Source organism: Solea solea, chromosome 19 (genome assembly GCF_958295425.1).
Source record: "Solea solea chromosome 19, fSolSol10.1, whole genome shotgun sequence".
NCBI classification, from domain to species: Eukaryota; Metazoa; Chordata; class Actinopteri; order Pleuronectiformes; family Soleidae; genus Solea; species Solea solea.
This window is the reverse complement of record NC_081152.1, coordinates 3807574-3828450: the sequence shown is the minus strand read 5'-3', so window position 1 is coordinate 3828450 and position 20877 is coordinate 3807574. Positions and strand designations below refer to the sequence as shown.

At 39.7% G+C, this 20877-nt stretch overlaps 2 protein-coding genes across 5 annotated transcripts in view; one reads left to right on the top strand and one right to left on the bottom strand.

Moving 5' to 3' along the window:
- adamts6 (ADAM metallopeptidase with thrombospondin type 1 motif, 6) overlaps nt 1-7463 on the bottom strand; it is a 75335-nt gene extending 67872 nt beyond the window's left edge. For 2 of the 4 annotated variants that reach the window (XM_058617631.1, XM_058617633.1), the window contains exons 1-5: nt 6901-7463; nt 5176-5502; nt 4518-4900; nt 2190-2364; nt 1327-1550 (exon numbers count right to left, since the gene is read on the bottom strand). In XM_058617631.1, coding sequence (XP_058473614.1) covers nt 1327-1550; nt 2190-2364; nt 4518-4900; nt 5176-5275 — 882 coding nt within the window. In that variant the 5' untranslated portion in view covers nt 5276-5502; nt 6901-7463. Of the gene's footprint in view, nt 1-1326; nt 1551-2189; nt 2365-2514; nt 2971-4517; nt 4901-5175; nt 5604-6900 lie in introns of those variants that run through there. The other 2 variants (XM_058617632.1, XM_058617634.1) reach the window with 2 other exon arrangements.
- A 6874-nt stretch (nt 7464-14337) lies between these two features.
- plac8.2 (placenta associated 8, tandem duplicate 2) lies at nt 14338-20745 on the top strand. Its single transcript, XM_058617969.1, has 5 exons — nt 14338-14446; nt 14681-14780; nt 17617-17741; nt 20412-20520; nt 20634-20745. The coding sequence occupies exons 2-4, from the start codon at nt 14690-14692 to the stop codon at nt 20514-20516; spliced, it is 321 nt and encodes a 106-aa protein (XP_058473952.1). The 5' UTR covers nt 14338-14446; nt 14681-14689; the 3' UTR covers nt 20517-20520; nt 20634-20745.
- The last annotated feature ends 132 nt before the right edge of the window (nt 20746-20877 follow it).

The window sequence follows — 20877 nt, the reverse complement described above, 5'->3', positions numbered from 1 at the left end:
ACATAACACATCATCTTCCACTCAGAACTGTCAGTAGCCATCTTTTAACACATTTCCACAGCTGCAATGAAGAGTCAGTCATTTATTTTACAGACAGAAAATGAATCAATGAGAGTTTCACTGTTGAATAATCTTTTTTTTTAAAAAGTAAAAATGCCAAATATTTGCTGGCTCTTAACTGAACATGACATTACATCGGTCAGTAAACAAGATACTTAAAGACAATTAATGCTAAATACATGTATTATGCAGCCACACACATACAAACTCAGATTCAAATTGAAATGGTCAAAAAAAAAAAAACAGTCATCTATTCATTTTCTAAGGCTTTATCGTCCACATGAGGGTCGCAGGGCAGCTGGAGCCAATCCCAGCTGACATAGGGCAAAAGGCGGGGTAAACCCTGGACAGATCGCCAAGTCCATTAGAGGCCAACATACAGAGACAAACAACCACTCACTCTCACACCTATTTAGGACAGTGGTTCCATATATGTTTTCCTTGAAGCCCCCTTGTTTGTGTCCAAGACAAACCAGGCCCCCCAGCCCAAACCCATGTCCATGCATTCACAAAAGTGAAAAATAATCGCAAACATTTATCAGCAAACATAAACAGCAGCTGTAGGTTTTTGTTCCTATTCTCACAGTGGATATGGATAAAAATTGTCCTGTGCCTTCTTTAAATCTAAACCTTAGGTAACTTTTTGAGATATTGCCTTGTTTTCTTTATGGGTCCACTGAGTCTTTTGGTACTTTTACAAACCGGATGAGAATTGCTTATGCAGTAACGGTCACAGAAGATCAGAGGTCACAGAGGTGTTGGTAATAAAGGTGGGCCGATAAATGGGTTTTAATTGGAATTTATTTAAATTTAATCTGCACAAATAATTTTAATAACCTCACAATTTAGAACAGAGATGCAATCTCTGGCGGACCCGTGAGGGGGGGGCTTGGACCCCGGAATGGGAACCATGGCTTTAGTGTGTCCAATTAAACTCTGCATGTTTTTGAAGAACCCAGAGAAGACCCCCACACACGTGATGAGAACATGCAAACTCCAAGGACCCTCGTTTAGACAGGGTCGTGAACCTGGGTCTTTTTGCTGCAAGGCAACGGTGCTAGCCCTCAGTCAGGTCTGATAGTTTTGCTTGAGAGAGCCGTTTCAGATGAAGCATACAAATAATGTGACATCATTTCTGTTCATGAACACCAAACAACAACATAAATCAGTCAAGGTTACGCACTGCAGCTTTAAATTGTGGGGGGGGGGGGACAGGACTACTGTTTGGTAGAAAATAACAAGACCAAAAAGTAGGATCAAACTTACAATATTCATCACAGACAGGATGTAGTGCTCAATGTCTTTGCGCCCATGGTAACCAACCATCATTTTATCAGCGACCACGAGCGTCTCTACGAAGCGTTCGGTGCTGACAGAGCGCTTCTGTCTGTGGGTGCTGTTCAGCTGTTCACTTTCTTTGTGAGGAACAGGGGACGAGTGGGCAGGAGAGGGCGTGTTAATCTGGCAAGGTGCGTCGCTTTTACTGAGGTCTGTGAAAGACAGGGAGACAAGGGTGTGAATTATAAAATAACAATCAGCAAGCAACATCAAGACGCATCATCTTGTGTCAGTATAGACTGGTCTGTGTGTAGTCGATGCACATAGGGGAATCTGCCCCTTGGAACCTTGCGGCTAAAGCCTTTGCTTTATGACCCAGATGCTCTGGGAAAAAGCTATAAGTTGGTACATGTCAGGGCATGCTAGCTTCCTGGCGATGACAGCCTTTGCTGTTTCTTATAAGGCCTTGGCCCAAATACCTAAATATCCACCTGGTTCTTTTTCTCAATTTGTCATATCTCAAAAGTATTTCAGGGGCAGTGATTGCCTTTTGTTTAAAAATCGGAGCATAATTGTTGGTTCTATAAATAGGATTTGTGCTTCAATAAAAGTCAGAGCCAAGCACACTTTATGCGGTGAAGGGCTTTTTATGAAAGCTGGAGGGAGACTTTCTCTTACAGGTTGAAAGGTGTCCAGGCCAGGAGCAACTATAGCACACAAGAGGCCCGGTCTTGTCTACCAGAACTTGGGCCTAGAACCAAACCAGCACTTCCTTTAACCTGCTATGTATAGTTATTCCTTTACGTCAGTTCCACCCACACAGAGTCCAACCCAGATGGAGGTTCACCAACCTGAAATGCCACAGCTGAACTCCTGGCTATGCTCTTGCGGTGAGGGAATGGCAGACATTTTATAAATAACATGTTGCTGTGCTTCTTCCAGGTTCCATTCATTGGAGGTGGTGGAGGATATGTTCTTTAATGGCTCTATTAAATACTGTTCTTCCTCTGTTGTAATGACACCATGCTTGTTGGGAGGCAGGGAGAGAAAAGCAGAGAAAGAAACAGGTTACAGACACAAGCGACCAGTAACACCGAATACATTCAATATATAGATAGAAAAATATTTATTTGAAAATGAAAATATAAGAGTTAACTCTGGAAAAAAACAACTTACGTGTTTTTGATTTCTTATTATTTTTGGCAGCCTCTTGTTAAACAGGGTTTTATTGGGGTATTATTAGCATATTATTCCACACAAACAAATAACAGCAGCCTTTCTGGTATATAGTTGTTGCTGTGCTTAGACATGGGAGGTGTGAGTACAGGATTCTTATCGACACGCTCTGCGTGTTGGATGCGTGTCGAGCCCACACGATCACAACAACAGCGTGTGTGAGCTACGAAGCCGCACAGCGAGCGCGAGCTAACCGTTAGCGCCATGCTAGCTCGTCCTGAGGCGAGCTGCTAAAACAACATTATTTCATAAACCAGCGCCACCTGTCGACTTTCAACAGCCTCCGTTTGTTAATTATACCCCAAAAATCAGTCATGCCAAGAGCTTTCTGCGTTTTAAATGTGTCCTGAAGGTCCACACACGAAGCTAAATGCACCTGCGCGACGAGTCACTCACCCTGTGTGGGTTGGTCTAATCCAAAATAGTGAAAACAAGGGGGGTGTTCTCTGAAGACACGCTGTTACTTGTGAAACACGGGTGCTCTGAAAACACCCCCATTTGGACTTGGTACTTTTCTCCTGATGAAATTAACCATAGACAGTATGAAATTAACATGGCAAAAATCAAATATTCTTGTTGAAGGTTAAAATGTATGTAACCCATTGGTTAATAATAAATGGGTCAGTTTTTCTCAGACCTACTGTTACTGACTGTTGTTCTCTGATTAAGTAATATAACTTGATCAAGCCTATTCTAACATTCCACACTATAAAATAAGTAATTAAAGTATGTATGATTTGTGCTGATATCGGATCGGTATCGGCCAATACTTAAGGCTGCAATATCAGTATTGTATTGTAAGTGAAAAAGTTGGATCGGAACATCCCTAGATTTTTATTTACAAAGGTCCAGTGTGTGACATTTCGTCTGCAGTCTCAGCATTAGATGGGATTAATTTTAAACACTGGACATTTAAAGAAACCCATATACATTTGTTTCAGTTAAGTAAAAACACTTATCGAGTGCCGCCAGATTTAAGAACCTGCATTAGAAGATTGTTCTCTTTCCTCTTATACTAATAAAGAGGAGAACTTTAAATAAGTTCATATAAAACAATGATTTGACGATAAAAAAAATTCAGCAATTAACCTGCGATCACCCAAACAAACAAGAAACATATTTGGGTTTTAAAAGTGTGTGATGTCAAGATCTCAAACTGTGCCGATTGCTGATTACTCTAAAGTAGTAGACACATTTTTGTCCATTTTTGGTGCTCATACAAAAAAGGGCTAATTCAATTTATGATACTCGATGTAGGTCTTGCCAACACATTTGGCAACATGTTTTCTCCACATGATTACATTTGCCAATAAGAAGCGGGGGCACTTTTTTTCCTTCTTTAGTTATTCTGAAATAAGGAGGAATAACAGCTATGAAAATGTCTTCCAATCCACTGATTAGCAAAATACAAGCTGGACATTCACACAATCTCTGGACAAAATCCCAAGGACTAAAAGCTTAGACAGTATAATTAGACGCCTTGTTAGTGGTGCTCTTCATAATGGGGTTATATATGTGATTTAGACACATTATTTCACAGATCACAAAAAGGATCAGCTGAAGAAATGTGATCTGAACCGCCAAGGCTTTTGAAAAGTGTGGTTGAGGTGTAATATTTGACGCACAAACTGAAAAGAAAAAGGATCATTCGGATAATATGATCTCTCCACGTGAGCATCATCTCGCTCCAAACCGCCTGCAGACTTAACCTGCTAAGTGGAGAGAGGCCAAAATCATGTTAAGCAAACTACAATTGGTCTAATCCTTTGGCACAGTGTCTGAGAGACTGGCTGACATGAGAGCAGCGGTAGCTTTATATTCTGACATTATTATTAGCAGGGGTTTGTCTGAGGCAACTCTTCGTGTTACAAAGGGCTGTCGGAGAGTATAAGCAGATCATTTCTAATAATAATAACTTAAAAACACAGCAGTGCACTACTCACCAGGCCCCTGCAGTTGCTTAGTGCCACTCTGGTCGTGCTGTGCTGATTCCACAAGAATCCAACATAGTGACAGTTATCTACTGTGTTATGACGCCACTCGGGCCCCTCTTTGCCCCAGTACTCCACTGTAAAGTGTTTCGACACCAGGTGGGGGTTGAGTGTCAGGTTTAAATGAAAGTGCTTTCCGTAGGCGGACAGTCTGTAGAAGAGTCTGGACTCTGGTGGGTCTAACGAGGGCACTGGTCCCAAGATGGGGTCCACCACCCCCCGTCTCCGTCGGCCTGGCCGGTGATGCTTCACAGTGTTGCTCAGGAACTCTCCGTTCTCATCTACCCGCTCTGGGACAGTCAGCTGGTAGTGCTGCAGGTAGGACAGGAACTCCTCTTTTATAGGTGAAAGAGAGGAGAAAGAATGAAGAAAGAGATGTTGTGACCATGAGCAGCATACTGTTACACTCTTCAGAATTGTTGATATAGGCAACTGGACATGCTTGATTTATGTCGTAGATGTTTCACCGCTTATCTAAGCCTCTTGGATATGAGGAACTTGAAACTCAAGCAGGTCCGGTTGCTTACATCTACATTCTTGAAGACCTGGATGACTTGACAAAACTTCACAGACACTGTTTCAATAATTTTCCCCATGCATCCATGCATACCTTGAGAATTGTGCGAAAGTCTGTTGACGCTTTGAAATTCGGAGGCAGCCATCACCACCAGACTCAGAGTCCAAGTCAGCGTCTTCCACAAAATTTCCATAATTCAGGGAAAGATGTGACATGGGGTGGGGGCAGAGGGTGCTACGAACAGGTTAAAAGCATGCGGTCGGCCCAATGCCACACCATAACAAGTCCATAGTTTGTCTCCTTCACTTGAATGTTCTTGTTAAGCTCCAAGGCTCATCTGGGGGGGGGGGGTTTCTCAGATTTCTCCTGAAGGCGAGCACTTCCACATCTCACTGGCCTCTGAGTTCATGTCAGCAGCTCCTAGAAAACACCGTAATCCATCAGACACAGTCATTCTCAGGTGTAACTCCAAACAGGAAGCTCTATATCGGGAACTTGTCTTGACCAATCCATCTGCATTCCTGTGGGGAAAATCAATTGCATGTTAAATGACCTTCTATCTCCTGGAATCACTTACTCAGACTGTTGTCTGTTGGGAAACTGAAAACAACCACTCACTTACTTACTTAATTGATTGACGTGTCAACCAATAGAAAATGAACTGGCAACTGTTGCATAATGATCGTGATCACTTTCCTCCTTAAAGAAACTCAAAGCATTGTCTTTCGGTGTTGGATGGCATGCGCCACTCGTTTTCTCACTTAACCAAAGAAATGCCACGAAATCATGAAACTCACACCACACATTCTGGAAATGTCATGTAAGAATTGTGTTTCTTTTATCAACACTGGAAAATAACGTGTAATTATTCCAACAAGAAGTATCATGCAATCAATGAAGAACATTAAGATGGCAGGTGGAAAAGCTGAAATTTAGTTAAAAAAAGAATAATAATAATAATCATTTTGTAGGACAATTTGGTTCATCAGAGGGGGAAAAGCAGTGTTTGATTTCATTATCTTTCAGTCACAACATAACTCTTAACTCCAATATGTTACTTATTGCTTCCAGGAACATGGAGAGATTATTGTGCCACATCCTCATTAATTACACACTGATCTAGCGCAGATGACAGTTTAATGACCAATAGTGTGAGGCTACGGCAGAGCAAGTGAAACGTATGACAAGCGCACTGCAAGAAAAGCATAAATCTGAGGCAGTCGACGTGTTTGAAGAAGCACAGGTTGTTGTTGATCTTACTCACTCACTTCACGGCAGCGTGCGCAAAAGAAGAAAAAAAAAGTGGACCAGTATAAACAAACGTCAGGGATGATGATGATGATGATGATGTCTGGTGGAAACACCAGATGACAGTAGCTGTGAGTCCTGTGTCCTGAGCTCCAGACTCTCTCACACACACACACACACAAGCAGACAGACAGACAGCGCTACCTACTTGGCCACTGTGACCCAGACAGCAGCTGGTATCTGGCACGGGTTCATTGCAACGGTGCGTCAAACACAAACCACCAAGAAACGTCTGCAACACAGCGTGAGTCGCCAGTGTCAGTGAGTTGATTTTTCTGTTGGTAAACTGAGCATCGCGGACGTGCAGCGCGCGGCAAAATTGCTGTGCGTAAAAGTAAAAAAACACCAAAAACACCACACTAAACCATTCGCAGTGCATGTACGCAAAAAAAGTGGGTGAAACGCGAGCGGCTCTAAACTGCTTTGTAAACAATGAGCGCTTCACTGAGAGGATTTAAATGCTCACACAAATATGATACAGAAAAGGAAAGAAGTGTGTAATAATGTTACCATGCTCATCCTCTTCATGTTGTCAGCTCGGCTCCGACTGTGCAAGGAAGGCAGTGAAGTTTTGGCACACAGATCTCCTCAGCTCCCCTTCTTCTCCTCCTCATCTCCTCCTGGACTGTGCCATCCTCCTCTTTGACAAACTGCACGAGAGGGATTCTCTTTCTCTCCCCCCTTCAGATCAGCAGCAGCTCTGTCTCCAACCAGACACTGTCACAAGAAGGAGGAAAGAAAAAGAAAGGAAAAAAAAGAGAAGCCAGTCTTTCAGAGAGTTGGATTTCTTCCAAGGTCTATTTCCAACCTATCAGTCTTCTTTATAATCTAGACTTGGTGTTGCTCTTGTTGGTTGGTGGTGGCAGATGTGCTGCTGCTGCTGCTGCTGCTGCTGGTGGTGGTGGTGGCTGTGGCTGTGGCTCAGGTTGGCAAAGGAAAGAAAAAGTTGGTTGAGGTTGCAGAGGGGGTTGTTCTGCCACCTCACAAACCGCCTGAGAGGAAAGTGCATGCAAACACCAGCTGAAATTGGCCTGGAGCTGCTGCTGCTGCTGCTGCTGCTGCTCCTCACTACATTGCAGAAAGACCGGGTATGTCCCAGTCTCGGACAGCTTCAAATTGGCAGCTTTGTGGGGGGGAGTGGAGTTGACGTCAGTGCAGATGTCTCTCTCTCTCTCTCTCTATCTCTCTCTCCCTCATCAGCTGTGCGCATGTCTATCTTGAGTGCTGCCCTGAAGTAACACTGCAACTTCTTCAGTCCTTTCAGAACCCCCCCAAAGAGAAGGGAAGGTTAGCCTGTATACAGTCTAATATCATGGACTACAAGTATTCATATTTATGTGCGTTATTTTTGAAGTTTTCTGAGTGCTACAAAAATATAACATGTCACTTGTCATTTTAGTTGTTATTTGGTCATTCTTTACGTCATTATTATTATGGTAATACGACCTTATTTCTACAGTAATCACATAAAGCATAAACTTGGCAACACAACTGTATTATATAGTAATGATCAATTTAGACTCACAGACATTTTCATATGATATGACACTGATAGTAAATCTCATTACCAAGCTATGCCCTGGACGTTGCTTTGTAAATAACATGGTATTACTGTATCATCCTAAAGCTCAGGTGATAATCTGGAGGAAACAAGTAACACTTTGACCTAACTGTGGCAGCATTTTTTTTCCCCATTCTTGGTTGTAGCCAAGAAAAAATAAGTGTTGTTTGATTTTCTTTTGGCTTCTTCCTCTCTATTGGTCGCCACAGCGGATGAGCCGTATTTTTGTATTTGGCAGAGGTTTTTTATGCCGGATGCCTTTCCTGATGAAATTTAGGACTTGGGACTTGGATGTGGCTCCCTGTCCATTTAATCCAGTAAATGGGAAGGAATGGGGAATGGGTATACCTTGCTCACAGGTACCAGTTGAGATTTGAACCAGCAACACTAGTTTGCTGGTTCAAATCAAGCCAAGTTCCCTTCCCACTAGGACATGGGCTGCCCAGCCCAAAATAAAGTGTTTAAAAACCAATACAAACATTATCCAACATTATCCCAGTGTACCAAGATGTCATTCCATATTTATATTAAATAATATACAATGGTCACAACCCTCTCAGTGACGTTTGCTTGTAACTGAGTATTTCTACTCTTTCTTGGGTGTAATATCAGGCAATATGTGAAGCAATGGTTCTGAATATCTCCTCCATTATTGGTACAAAAACGTCATTTCAAGACTTCTTTAATGTAAAAGTCCTGGAACAATGAAATGCAACTAAATCAGCAGTTTTACAGTAAGTGGTCCAGTGCTATGTTTTTGCTATCTCTGTACTACGTTATGCTTTAGTTATAGTTTTCAGATGAAGACTTTGAATGGCTCATTGCAATAATACTAGGTTGTTAAATATGACTCCATCTTAACAGTATTTAAAGCATTTACTCAGTGCCATTTTACACGACGAGCACTTTTAATTTAGAAACTTTGATATAATTCCATCGGTCGATGTTCTGTAACTTGTTGTTTGTTGTGAGTCACTCGATACATTTATTCAATTCTAATGCATACTCTACTTGAGTATTTCCCATTTTTGCTGCACCTACATGTGCTCCTCTCTGCAGTGGTGAAGGGTGTATTAAGATTTTGATTTTTATATATTATATATATATAAATATGTGTGACCTGTGACTGTTAACTCTCTTATATGATGAGGTTATCACTGATGGGTTGATGTGTGGGTACAATTTTACTGTTTTAAAAAAAACTATGTTCTATTAAAATGTTATAAATATTCATTGAGTCTTTTTAAACCCTTTCTTTCCTGTCTTTACATTCCTGTGAATGTGACTAGCTATTGTGACTCTTAAAAACAAGATTGGAGAACAAGTATGACGTGGAGTGACTCATAAGAGCAGTATTTGAGTAAATGCACATTGTTATGTTCACAGGAGACTCGTTAAATAAAGATTGGTGTCTCTGGGTTGCAGTTCAGATGTCTATCGAGGACGTTTCTCCTCTAAACTTCTCACAGGCTTTTGTCACAGTGACCCAAACGAATGAAACATAAAAATGTATTTTTAAATAATGAAAGATTTGATATTATTCTGTGAAAAACTTTTTTTTCTCTTATCCCTATAATCAAATCCTGACCATGTATCCGACTGTATATAAAGCAATCAGCTCCATTTTTGCAGCTACAACAGTAAAATGACGCTGGAGCGTTGATGCATCAGTGTTAAAATTCAGGTTTTTACTACAGTTAATGTTGCTCATTGACGACGCCTTAACATACAATATGAATGGTATCAGATAAAAGTAATGGAGTAAAAGTGAAATTTATATCCCTATGAACTGGAAATACTCACATGAAGTATTTTATAATTACCCCTAAATTGTACTTTCCATCACTGGTGATTAGTATAAAAAAATATGATACAAGCAATAGCACAGGGTCACCAAGAAACCACAGATGTATACAAGTCACATATATATATATATATATATATATACACACACACACACATACTGTATAGTATATGTAGAAAAGTCATCAACAGTGACATCAACCATGCAATATCTTGAAATAATCAAATAAATCACAGCATCAGGCTCCTTCAAAACACACAGACTTGCTGGCAGTGAGGAGCCAGGTTTGAAAGTTTGATGTGTATAACAGTGGATGTGTTCACTCTGGGGAAAAGCTGAAGTATTTTAAAGGGTCTGCTGTAGCCTACGCTAATGGCAACCCCATGCTTTTTGGTATAATTTAGCCCTCGTCTATCTTTAGTCTGTCGGAAATTGGAAATCATGCCTATTCCTGAGCTGCAGTTACAGCTGCTCATTATGTAGTAGCCTATATCATTACAGTCAGGTCATCATTACTGCTGCTGCTGCTGCACAGACTGCAGAGGGCGGCAGCCAGACGGTGGGAAGCGGCGCCGCCGAGTGTCTGACAGGAGCACTGCAGGGCCGTGTATGTTTTTTTTTTATATGTCTTTTTTAAAGAGAATCACGAGCATATTAACACTCATTTACATTTAATTAGTGAAAATGGAATGTCTCTTCAGATTACCTGCAGTATTCTATGCTGCTAGGAACCGGGTCATGGCGTTACAGCCACATAAACTTGATGTTTTATGAGTCTTTATATGTACAATAATATGGGCATAAACACACAGCGAGAGAGAGAGAGAGTGACCTTTGTTCTGTAGCACATCTATGTTTTTCTGTCAGTTTTCTGTCAGTTTCAAAAAGTGTCAAGGAGACTACCACAGAAAAACAAGAAGGCTGCAAACACAAAGAAGCGCCCACAAAAAGTTTCATAAGTGAGTTCTACTGCGGGGAAAACCCAGCCGAGATAAATGCTTCTTTTCAAATGAAGCACGCAGCATACGAATAATCCATCCATCCATCTTCTACCGCTTTATCCTCCACATGAGGGTCACGGGAGGTGCAGTGCTAATCTCAGCTGACATAGAGCGATAGGCGGGGTCACACGTAAGGACACATATAGAGACAAACAACCATTCACTCACACACTCACACCTACAGTCAAGTTAGACTATCCAATTTACCTAATCCCCATATTGCATGTTTTTAGACTGTGGGAGGAGCAAACACACACACACACACACACACACACACACGGGGAGAACATGCAAACTCCATGCAGAAAGGCCCTTGCTCCGACAACCCGGGTCTTCTTGCTGCAAAGGCAAGAGTCATTCAAATAATGTTAAATAATATTTCTGTTCACAGAGACAGAGGCAGAATAACAACATCAACAACAACACAAAAGAATCACCTAAGGTTACTAACTACAGCTTTAACAAAAGGCTCCAACCTGTCAGGGTTACTCACATGTCAGCAGCATTTTAATGTCGTCAAAGATAAGGAGGATTCTGTGGGGAAAGCACAGGTGTAAAATAATCAAGTAAATGATGGCTACTCTTTGACTCTTTAGCTTCCTCATTTTCAGGGCACACACTGGCTCGTACCCTGGCTCACTGGCTGCATTCAAATCGTCAGATTAGCTTCAGAAGCTTCCTGACTGAGTGACATGAGCAGCATCAGTTTAAGCCAAAACAAGAGCTGTTCAATCTCATTCACCATACATGTGCGACTTCCTAACGAAAGGACAATTATTAATGACACCCGCACCTTTTCTTGCAGCAGAAATAAGAATGATAAGAATAATAATACATTGTATTTATGTAGCTCTCCTCCCTTATGCACTTTACGAAAATGAAAAAAACAACAACAGGGCAACTAAAATATTATTTGCTTACTATGCATTTTCTATCTTTTGTAATTTTCTAATATGATCAAAATCTATAAATGTTGTCCATTTGGTCACTCAATTATTATTGCCTGGCTTTATGAGCAATAATTGGACTTCAGTCACAGTTGATGACACCGTTCTCTTAACACACACACACACACACACACACACACACAGGAGACATATTTCAACATATTTGTAATTTAAGAGTTATATTAGTGTTGTATTTACTTATTATTCACAGTTGTTGTTCAGAGATGTTCTGTCTCTAATTGGAATTCATATCGATAAATAATGTGATTTTTAATTTCAACTGCAACCGGGATTTTTATGTCACATTTTCACTGTGTTACAGCCCACGTGAAACAACAGGGGAAAAGACCTCACAGGCCTCTTTGTAAGTCCATCTTCAGAACATTGAAGTTTCAGTTGGAATTATTGAGTGTGAGTTAAGAGAGCAGATTACCTTAACACCTCATTTGTCTTTTCCCTTGTACCTTCTAAGGAACCATCTCTTCATCTTTCCATGACCTCATGACATTTTTCCAGGAAGTCAAAGCCAGTCGTGCCACATACGACGTGAACAGTATCATCGGTCATTTTATCTGTAACACCTGTGCTCTTCCTGCTAAAACATGTGTCACAAAGTACGCTGTGTGTGTGTGTGTGGGAATAATCTATGAAATAAAAACCCTGAAGTATTGTACCTGTCCTAAAACACATATGATGGAAAAATATACGTCAAAATCTGCAGTTACCTTTAGAAAACAATAACAACAGTGCAAAGTGCATTGAAATGAGAGTTTGAGGAAGTTGGTTTTATACTTTCTGCCTGATTGTCATAGATTATAGTGATTTTTTATAGTGTTTTTGTAAAAAAAATTTGTTTCATTCATCTTTAATTTCATAAAGAATTCCGAGCCTTTATTCTGACAAAATATTAACTAACTCTAGGAGATTCTGTTGCTACAATTGACATTTAACTGACATGTACTTGGTTTGGAAAACAAAATGGATAGCCAAGTTCAGAGAGTAAATGTCTTTAAAATGACCATTAGCATATGCGAGGCTCAAAGAAGAAGCAGTAATTCTCAAAATTGAAATGACGCACGATCATTATCACCAGTACAAAAAGGAAAACTATAGTTTGTTTTGTTTGTTTTTTTGACATTTTATTCTATTATTCTATTTGAAGACAGCAACGTCCACATTATCATCAGGAGTTTATTGGGTTTTGTCTCTGACTGAAGACGTTTTAAGACGCTAACATCAGTCAGTGGCACATTTTTGTTACTTTTTCCAAACCAGTGCGTTTAATAAATCATTTTTTGAATACTTCAGATAAGATTAGATAATCAATTGCTGACCCCTGGTGTATGTGGCATGTCATATGTCAGCAACTGGTGGCCCGTGGACCAAAACTAGCCCGCCAGTATCAGTATCTGGGTTCAAAAATCATAATAAATCAGACATATGTTTGGTTTGAAAGACAAAAAATGAAACACTGCTGTTGTAGCAAAGGTTGGAGAGTAAATGTCCGTAAAATAACTATAAGCATTATGTTGGAATTCGAATATACAATGTTGTGGCCCAAAATAAATTTGAAAACGATATTTTAATACTCTAGCAACGTTTAAATATCTCAGAAATGTACTTACAGTAAATTGACTGTAATTATCCTTCAATGCTGCCTGACTTCAGTCAGTGTGGAGTTCTTCCTTTCTTTCTTTATTTCTTTCTTTCTTTCTTTCTTTCTTTCTTTCCAGCAGCCATCCAGGCACGTTTCAGCAGGAAAAGCACAGGTGTCACTGACCAAACGAATGACGGCAGTGTGACAGTGAGGAAGCTAAACTGAGGAGAGCTAAATGGAGGGCGCTGGTTTATTTGATTATTTACACCTGTGTTTATCCTCCTGTCAAAACGTCCGCCATGAGAAAGATGCATTAGGTGTTGTTTTCTCACAGCAAACATATCAACTGAAGTAAACAAAGAAAACGAATGGAGTTACTGTGCATCCATGACTGATTATGTCACACTGTGCAGTTACTGTCAGTGTTATTAGTGGGTTTTTTCCCCCTATTATGACCTGTCACAGTGATTGCCAAATGAAATATCAAGAAAATGGATATTGTATATAAAGAAATGAATGAATAAGCAGGAAGCTAAATTAATACAATTATGTAAATTATGTTGAGTTGTGGAAATTGGGGTGGGAATAAATAAGTTTAAACTTCCTGTAAACCGATAGATTTTGTGTACCAATGCGGTGGAATGCGCATCTGCATTTGTTTTCTTTTGTAAGTTTTGTTTTTACATGTTTGAAATAAATGAATAAATACTAAGTATGATGATCATCCACTGTTGCGACACCTATATATGGAAGTGTATTAGGGACACATGTAAAAAAAAAAAAAAATCTAATAAAACAGTATGAATTCCTTTATTGATGAGTTATACATAAATGTATTTGTCTGTCTATGTTTTTGTTGATTGTTGCCCAAAGAGAGAGAGCAGGTGTTAGTCATATGAACAAAGGGTGCAGTTGAAGTTTATTGCAGTAGAAGTGGGTTGGGTGTAGGTGTGTGTTTGTGTATGTGTGTGTGTGTGACCTCTATGCTGAGAATATCTGCACAATAAAGCATTGATAAGGTCTACACAGCCACATTAGTCACTGGCTTTGATCACGTATAAAGACTCTTGCTGCCTCCTGGTCTCAATCTGTTGTCCAGGAGCCTCCGCTGTCGGCCGCACCGTCCTTCAACTCTACGACCATCTGGTAAGATTTACCTCGTAACCACTTGGCTGGGAATCCCAAATGGATGGCTTTACTGCATGTTCCTTTTCCACGTTGTTTGATGTTCGAAAAAGAGGTGTAATTTATGGTTATCTCTGCTGGGGGAACACACAGAAGTAATGAGCTCAAAACAGACTTCAGCTCCTCAGCAGTCGACCCAAGATCAGCGATAAGAACTAGTACTAGAGATAAAAAAAAAACAAAAAACCTTTTCAGTTCACAGAAATGGCCTTCGCTGTGACTGTCCAACCTGGGAAATACCAACCCTCTGAGTTCCAGACCAGCCTGTGCAATGTCTGCAGTGACTGTTCAACCTGTAAGTATTCAACAATACCAACAATTACTGTATGATTCACACGATTTTCCTCTTTCTGACGTACATTCAGCGATAGATGAAAAATTACAACTTTTGATAGGGGGGGGGGGGCGCACAATAGAGCACGGGGCCATGCACACATATTCACCACACCTGACCTCAGTGTGAAGTTTCCAAAGTTTTTATGCATACGAATAATAATAATCTGAAGAAAAAGTTCCGACTAAGAACTGTTTTGGCCCTGGCTCTCATGTGCACGGCCCTACATTTTGTGATTTAATCAGTGACATGATTTGATTTGTAACGTCAGTAAACGTTTTCCTGATCTCTCAATGGTCTCAGTCACTAGATTCAAGTCTTCTTCAGTAGCACCCGATGTAAAAAGATGTTGTCGTGAAGGAATTTTCACCATGATAAATGTTCACATTTTCTGTGGTTGCATGTAGATGTTGTAGATCAGGGGTGTCAAACATACGGCCCGGGGGCCAGAACTGGCCCGCCAGAGGGTCAAATCCGGCCCACAGGATGAATTTGTTACAATTTCACACTACGATTACAATCTAAACATAATGTCAAATACAATATTTTTCTCTTCCAGATACCTGTGACTAAATGTTTGTGCCTTTTTAGATCCAGTGTGATGTGTGAATAGTACATTTATGCACGATATTGTTGAAATTGCACTTATATTTCTCAAGAAATATCATGTTTTGTAAAAATATCCTTCATTACATGTAAAACAAAGGAGAAAAAAAGCAAGGAGTTCTTGTTGTTCATGATTATTATGCTATTATTTTACTATTTTTCCTGGTCCGGCCCACTTGAGATCAAATTGTGCTGTATGTGGCCCCTGAACAAAAATGAGTTTGACACCCCTGTTGTAGATAATAGATAAAAATAGGCTGATAACTTTGATTTTCTTATTACAATTACTCAGCACTCGTATAAATTTATCACGTGTTGGTTAATTGTAGCAGGAAACACTGTGACACACAAGACGTCTGTGTGTTTTAATCACTGTGAGTGATTTATGATTTCATTTTCCGAGGGCTGGGCGATACGGGAAAAAAATCTTATCATGATATCGGTGTCTGTGAGTGTTTGATATCACAATATCGAGATATAGCCCGATTTTTGTCAAGCTTAAAGCTGGGCGATATAACTTAGGAAATAATATCTGCATATTTTTAGGCTATATCTCGATATATAGAGAGAGATATGTGCGTATAAAGCTGCACACAGGTTGTTGCTCAAGTTTTCTTTTGAGTAATTTGTGCTTCTCAAAGGACAGTGACAATACACTGTAAATACTGTTGAAACCAGAAGTTTACATACACTATATAAAAAGACACATATGCTTTTTTTTCTCACTGTCTGACATGAAATCAGACAATCCCTTTTCCTGTTTTAGGTCCGTTAGGATTACCAAAATTATTTCTATTTGCTAAATGCCAGAATAATGAGAGAAGGAATTTTTTATTACCTTCTTCAAAGTCAGAAGTTTACATACACTAAGATTATTATGCCTTTAAACAAATTGGGAAAGCCCAAATGAAAATGTCATGTCTTTGGAAGCTTCTGATAGGTTTAGAGACAACATCTGAGTTAATTAGAGACACACCTGTGTTCAAGGATGAACCAAGTCTGGTTCATCCTTGGGTGCAATTTCCAGATGCCTGAAGGTGCCACGTACGTTCATCTGTTCCAACAATTATACGCAAGTATAAACACTATGGGAATGTCCAGCCATCATACCGATCAGGAAGGAGACAGGTTCTGTGTCCCAGAGATGAACGTGCTTTGGTCCGAAATGTGCATATCAACCCAAGAACAAAAGCAAAATACATTGTGAAGATGCTGGCTGAAGCTGGTAAGAGTGGGTCATTATCCACAGTGAGATGAGTACTGTACCAACAGATTACAGTTTGCAAATGCACACAGGGACAAAGACCTTCATTTTTGGAGACATGTCCTGTGGTCTGACAAACTAAAATCAAACTGTTTGGCCATAATGACCATCGTTATGTTTGGGGGAGAAAAGGGTGGAAGCTTGCAAGCCTGAGAACACCATCCCAAATGTGAAATACGGGGGTGGCAGCATCATGTTGTGGGGTTGTTTTGCTGCAGGAGGGACTGGTGCACTTCACAAAGTAGATGGCATCATGAGTTAAAGAACATTATGTGGAAATACTGAAGCAACAGCTAAAGACATCAGCCAGGAAGTTGAAGCAAATGGGTCTTCCAAATGGACAATGACCCGAAGCATACTGCTTCTGAATCAATCTGGAAAGTGCACCCAAGGATGAACCAGACTTGTGCAAGTCCAAAATTCTCTACCTGATATCATCAATATCCATCCATCCATCCATCCATCCATCCATCCGTGTTCTACCACTTGCGTCCAGATCGCGAGTCCATCACAGGGCCACATAAAGACAAACAACCATCCACTCTCACTCTCACACTCAATTTAGAGTGTCCAATTTGCCTAATCCCCAAATCTGCATGGTTTTGGACTGTGGGAGCAAACCCATGCACACACGGGGAGAACATGCAAACTCCATGCAGAAAGGCCCTCAATATATAATAGCATTTCTTCAATATAATATAATATAATATAATATAATATAATATAAGATGAGATAAGATAATATAATATAAACTTTATTTATCCCTCAAAGGGGAAATTGCAACAGCATTAAAAAAAAAAAGTCATCACAGATACTTTATCACGATATGACGATATCCACAACTATATATAAAGATATAATATACATGTATTGTTCGGCCCTAACATAGCGTGTATATAACTCCCCCCCCTCCACCTTTGCCTCAGGCTGCTATGGTTTCTGGTGCTTCCCATGCCTGGGCTGCAGCATCGCCAGTGCCATGGACGAGTGCTGCATGTGTGGCAACACCATGGCCATGCGCAGCGTCTACAGGACCAAGTACAACATCAAAGTAAGTTTACAGAGAACACGGACGAGGAGTCTGGATTGATGTAATCTGATTTCAGTGTGAACCTGAAAGTGTTTTATTCTTCCTATATTTGGGCTCTTCTTTCTTTTGCTCAACAAAAACAGAAACAAAATGGATAATCTTGTCATTCTGAGCTGTTAAATGACTGGTTGTGAGCTCAAGAATCTTCTAGTCTTGTTGTTAAATGCTTGGGGTTAACTAGCTCTAATTAGTAAAATAGTGTTCATCTTAAGTTAATTGGTTTTATTTTGCATGTAAAGCAATGTATACAGAACTTTATGTCTGATTAATAGGTCTTCGAAACATAGCTGTGAGGATACGGTGATCTGAGTGTTTTATTTTGAAAACCGGATGTCGATGTCCTTCAAAATCAACTTGACTGCAGGGTTTTTACCATAAATCCCTTTGAAAATCAGAGTAAGATAGTTCGACTACAGAGAAACGAATGTCAGACTGACTCCTACCTCTGGACTGTAGGATAATAGTTCCCGGTTATCTTACCGGCTGGTTGTAGAACCATGACAGCAAGCGCTCCCACAGACCCACTTCCTTTATTGTAGAGCTGCAACTAACGATTATTTTCATAATCAATTAATCTGTCGATTATTTTCTCGATTAATCGATGAATCGTTTGGTCCATAAAATATCAGAAAACCATGAAAAATGTTGATAGGTGTTTCGTCAAACCTGGAAATGATGATGTTCTCAAATGTCTTATTTTGTCCACAAACCAAAATGATTGACTTTTAATGATTCAGTTGTTATCCAGAGCAAAGAAATGAAGAAAATATTCATATTTAAGAAGCTTAAACAATCGGAAATCTTGTTTTAATCATGAAAAAAGCTTCAAACCGATGAATCAATTATCAAAATAGTTGTCGATTAATTTAGTAATCGATTAATAATCGATTCGTCGATTAATCGTTTCAGCTCTACTTTATTGAATATGCTGGTGTTTTCTCTCCTGCTTGTGTTTTTGGTTTTGCATCATTTGTCTTTTGCGGCGTGTTTCTCACGTTTGTGAATACGCGGCTCGTTTCTCCTCCTGCATGTGTTTTGGGTTTTGCGGTGCGTTTGCTCCTTGTCGGCCACCGTAGTTACATTTGTAATAATAATAGTCAAGCACATGATGTGTCCAAGGTAGTATAATAATTCATCTTAGGGCCCCATAAAGGCTTGGGCCAGCCCTGGTCAAGGTCCTCTAAAAGGTCACCAAATAAAGATAAGATAATATTTTATTTGTGCCAGTATTATGATATTATCCCAGGTTATGCATGTGAGAACAAAGAAAAACTTCCAGAGACCCTGGAAGAGTACATGAAAGGAAAGAAAATAAACAAAGGTTGGGGGGAAAAAAGAAAAATGTACACACCCATGGGAGAGGTTTATCCTTTTAATTTAAGTCAAACAACCTTTTCTTTCCATGTCCTTTCCTCACGGGCCTCTGTATTGTTGTGAAATAACTGGAGTTGAAAGTTAAAAGTTAGGTTTACATAAAGGAATAAAAAGTGACTGAATCATTCTTGTCATGGCTTCACGTGAGGATTACATACAGAAGCACTTTACATAATTATCCCTTGTCTTTTGTGTCTGACTGAATATTGACACAAAACTGACGTGGTTTACGACCCACTAAGCCGGCGTTACCTCAGCACACATACACGTATATGTACATACACGGATCAGCCCCAGCTTTAAAACTCAGAAAACAGAGCATTCCATTTCTGTTTAAACATACAGTCAATACAGAGGCTATAAGAATGTGCAATATAGAGTGTCTTATATCCTTTTTTCCAGCACAAACTTGGCAATCTGATGACAAAAAAAGAATTTTCACCAACTCTATAAACACAGCTGAGCAAAAAGTACTGAAAATGTTTAAAACCGGGTTGAATTTATGAAATTTGAAAATACATCATGTTCACATGGCTCGTTTTTATGAACAAAAAGAAAAAGAAAACGCCCTATTTTGTGACTTCTGCACAATTATTGCTACTTTATATCCCTACTAAAAATGCGATATAAAATGAATCATAACTTTGACTCAACAATACACAAGAAGACGGAAAAAAAATCAAATTTTTTAAAGCCTGAATATGTGACCAATAAACACACACCACCCAGGATGTCCATATAAGGAGTTACCCATGGTAACACCCATGGCAAATTACCATGGGTGCACCGTGTGAGCACTAAGAGTTAAAACTGGTTTCTGGCTTAATATTAATATCTGCACCTTGTTTTTAATGAATTTATTTTGAATAATGTGATTTAAAACTTGTTTTGTAAGTTAATGTTGTGTCTGATCTATGTAACTGTACATTATAGTGAAGATAGGGGTACAGTCCTATACAAAATGGGTAAGAAAAGTAAAAAAAAAAAATGCAGGACAAAACAAATTAAGGACAGAAAAAATAATAGGAATTATTTAAAATGTATACACATAAATCTTTTTCAAAAATTGAAAATGCAAATTTGTTTGGGGACCCTCTGTGTGCCCCAGACCCAGTCTTTGGGTATCACAGCTCTTGGGGGGGGGGGGGGGGGGGGGGGGGGTTCAAATGGAAACACATACTCTCCACTGACCTGTGTTAAACAGTGTGAATCAGAACACTGCTGCACCTTCTAAGAGAACCTTGTTTCTCTTCCTAGGGTTCAATGTGTAACGACTTTATGGTCTCCTGGTGTTGTCAATGGTGCTCAAGCTGCCAACTGATGAGAGATATCGACCGCAGAAAGGAGCAAGGCATTTTCTGAGTGGGTAAGCATCTGGGAAATTGAAACACATCCACACAAGTGAAACTCGTAGAGAATAACCGTATACACTCTCATTATGAACTTGAAATTCACAAATTTCCTTTACGCCCTCTCCAGATGCTGTTGTGCCACTGCGGAAACACCTAGAGTGCGATTCCTTGATTCAATCCACTGCTTCTGATCCATAATCCCACAGTGTATTATTCAAATAAATCAATCTGTAATTGAATGTTTCTGTGAATTTTTTATTTTTATTTTTTTACTTTTTTATTTTTTATATTTATATTTTTTCCTTGAGGTAATTTATAGTCGTATCTTGCATCCAGTTAGACATTAACTGGCGGTGACGCACCGTGATGAT

Coding starts and splice junctions, on each gene's coding strand:
- plac8.2 (XM_058617969.1), top strand. CDS start 14,690: ATGGCCTTCGCTGTGACTGTCCAACCTGGGAAATACCAACCCTCTGAG. Junction 14,781..17,616: donor CTGCAGTGACTGTTCAACCT/GTAAGTATTCAA, acceptor CCTTTGCCTCAG/GCTGCTATGGTTTCTGGTGC. Junction 17,742..20,411: donor GGACCAAGTACAACATCAAA/GTAAGTTTACAG, acceptor TTCTCTTCCTAG/GGTTCAATGTGTAACGACTT.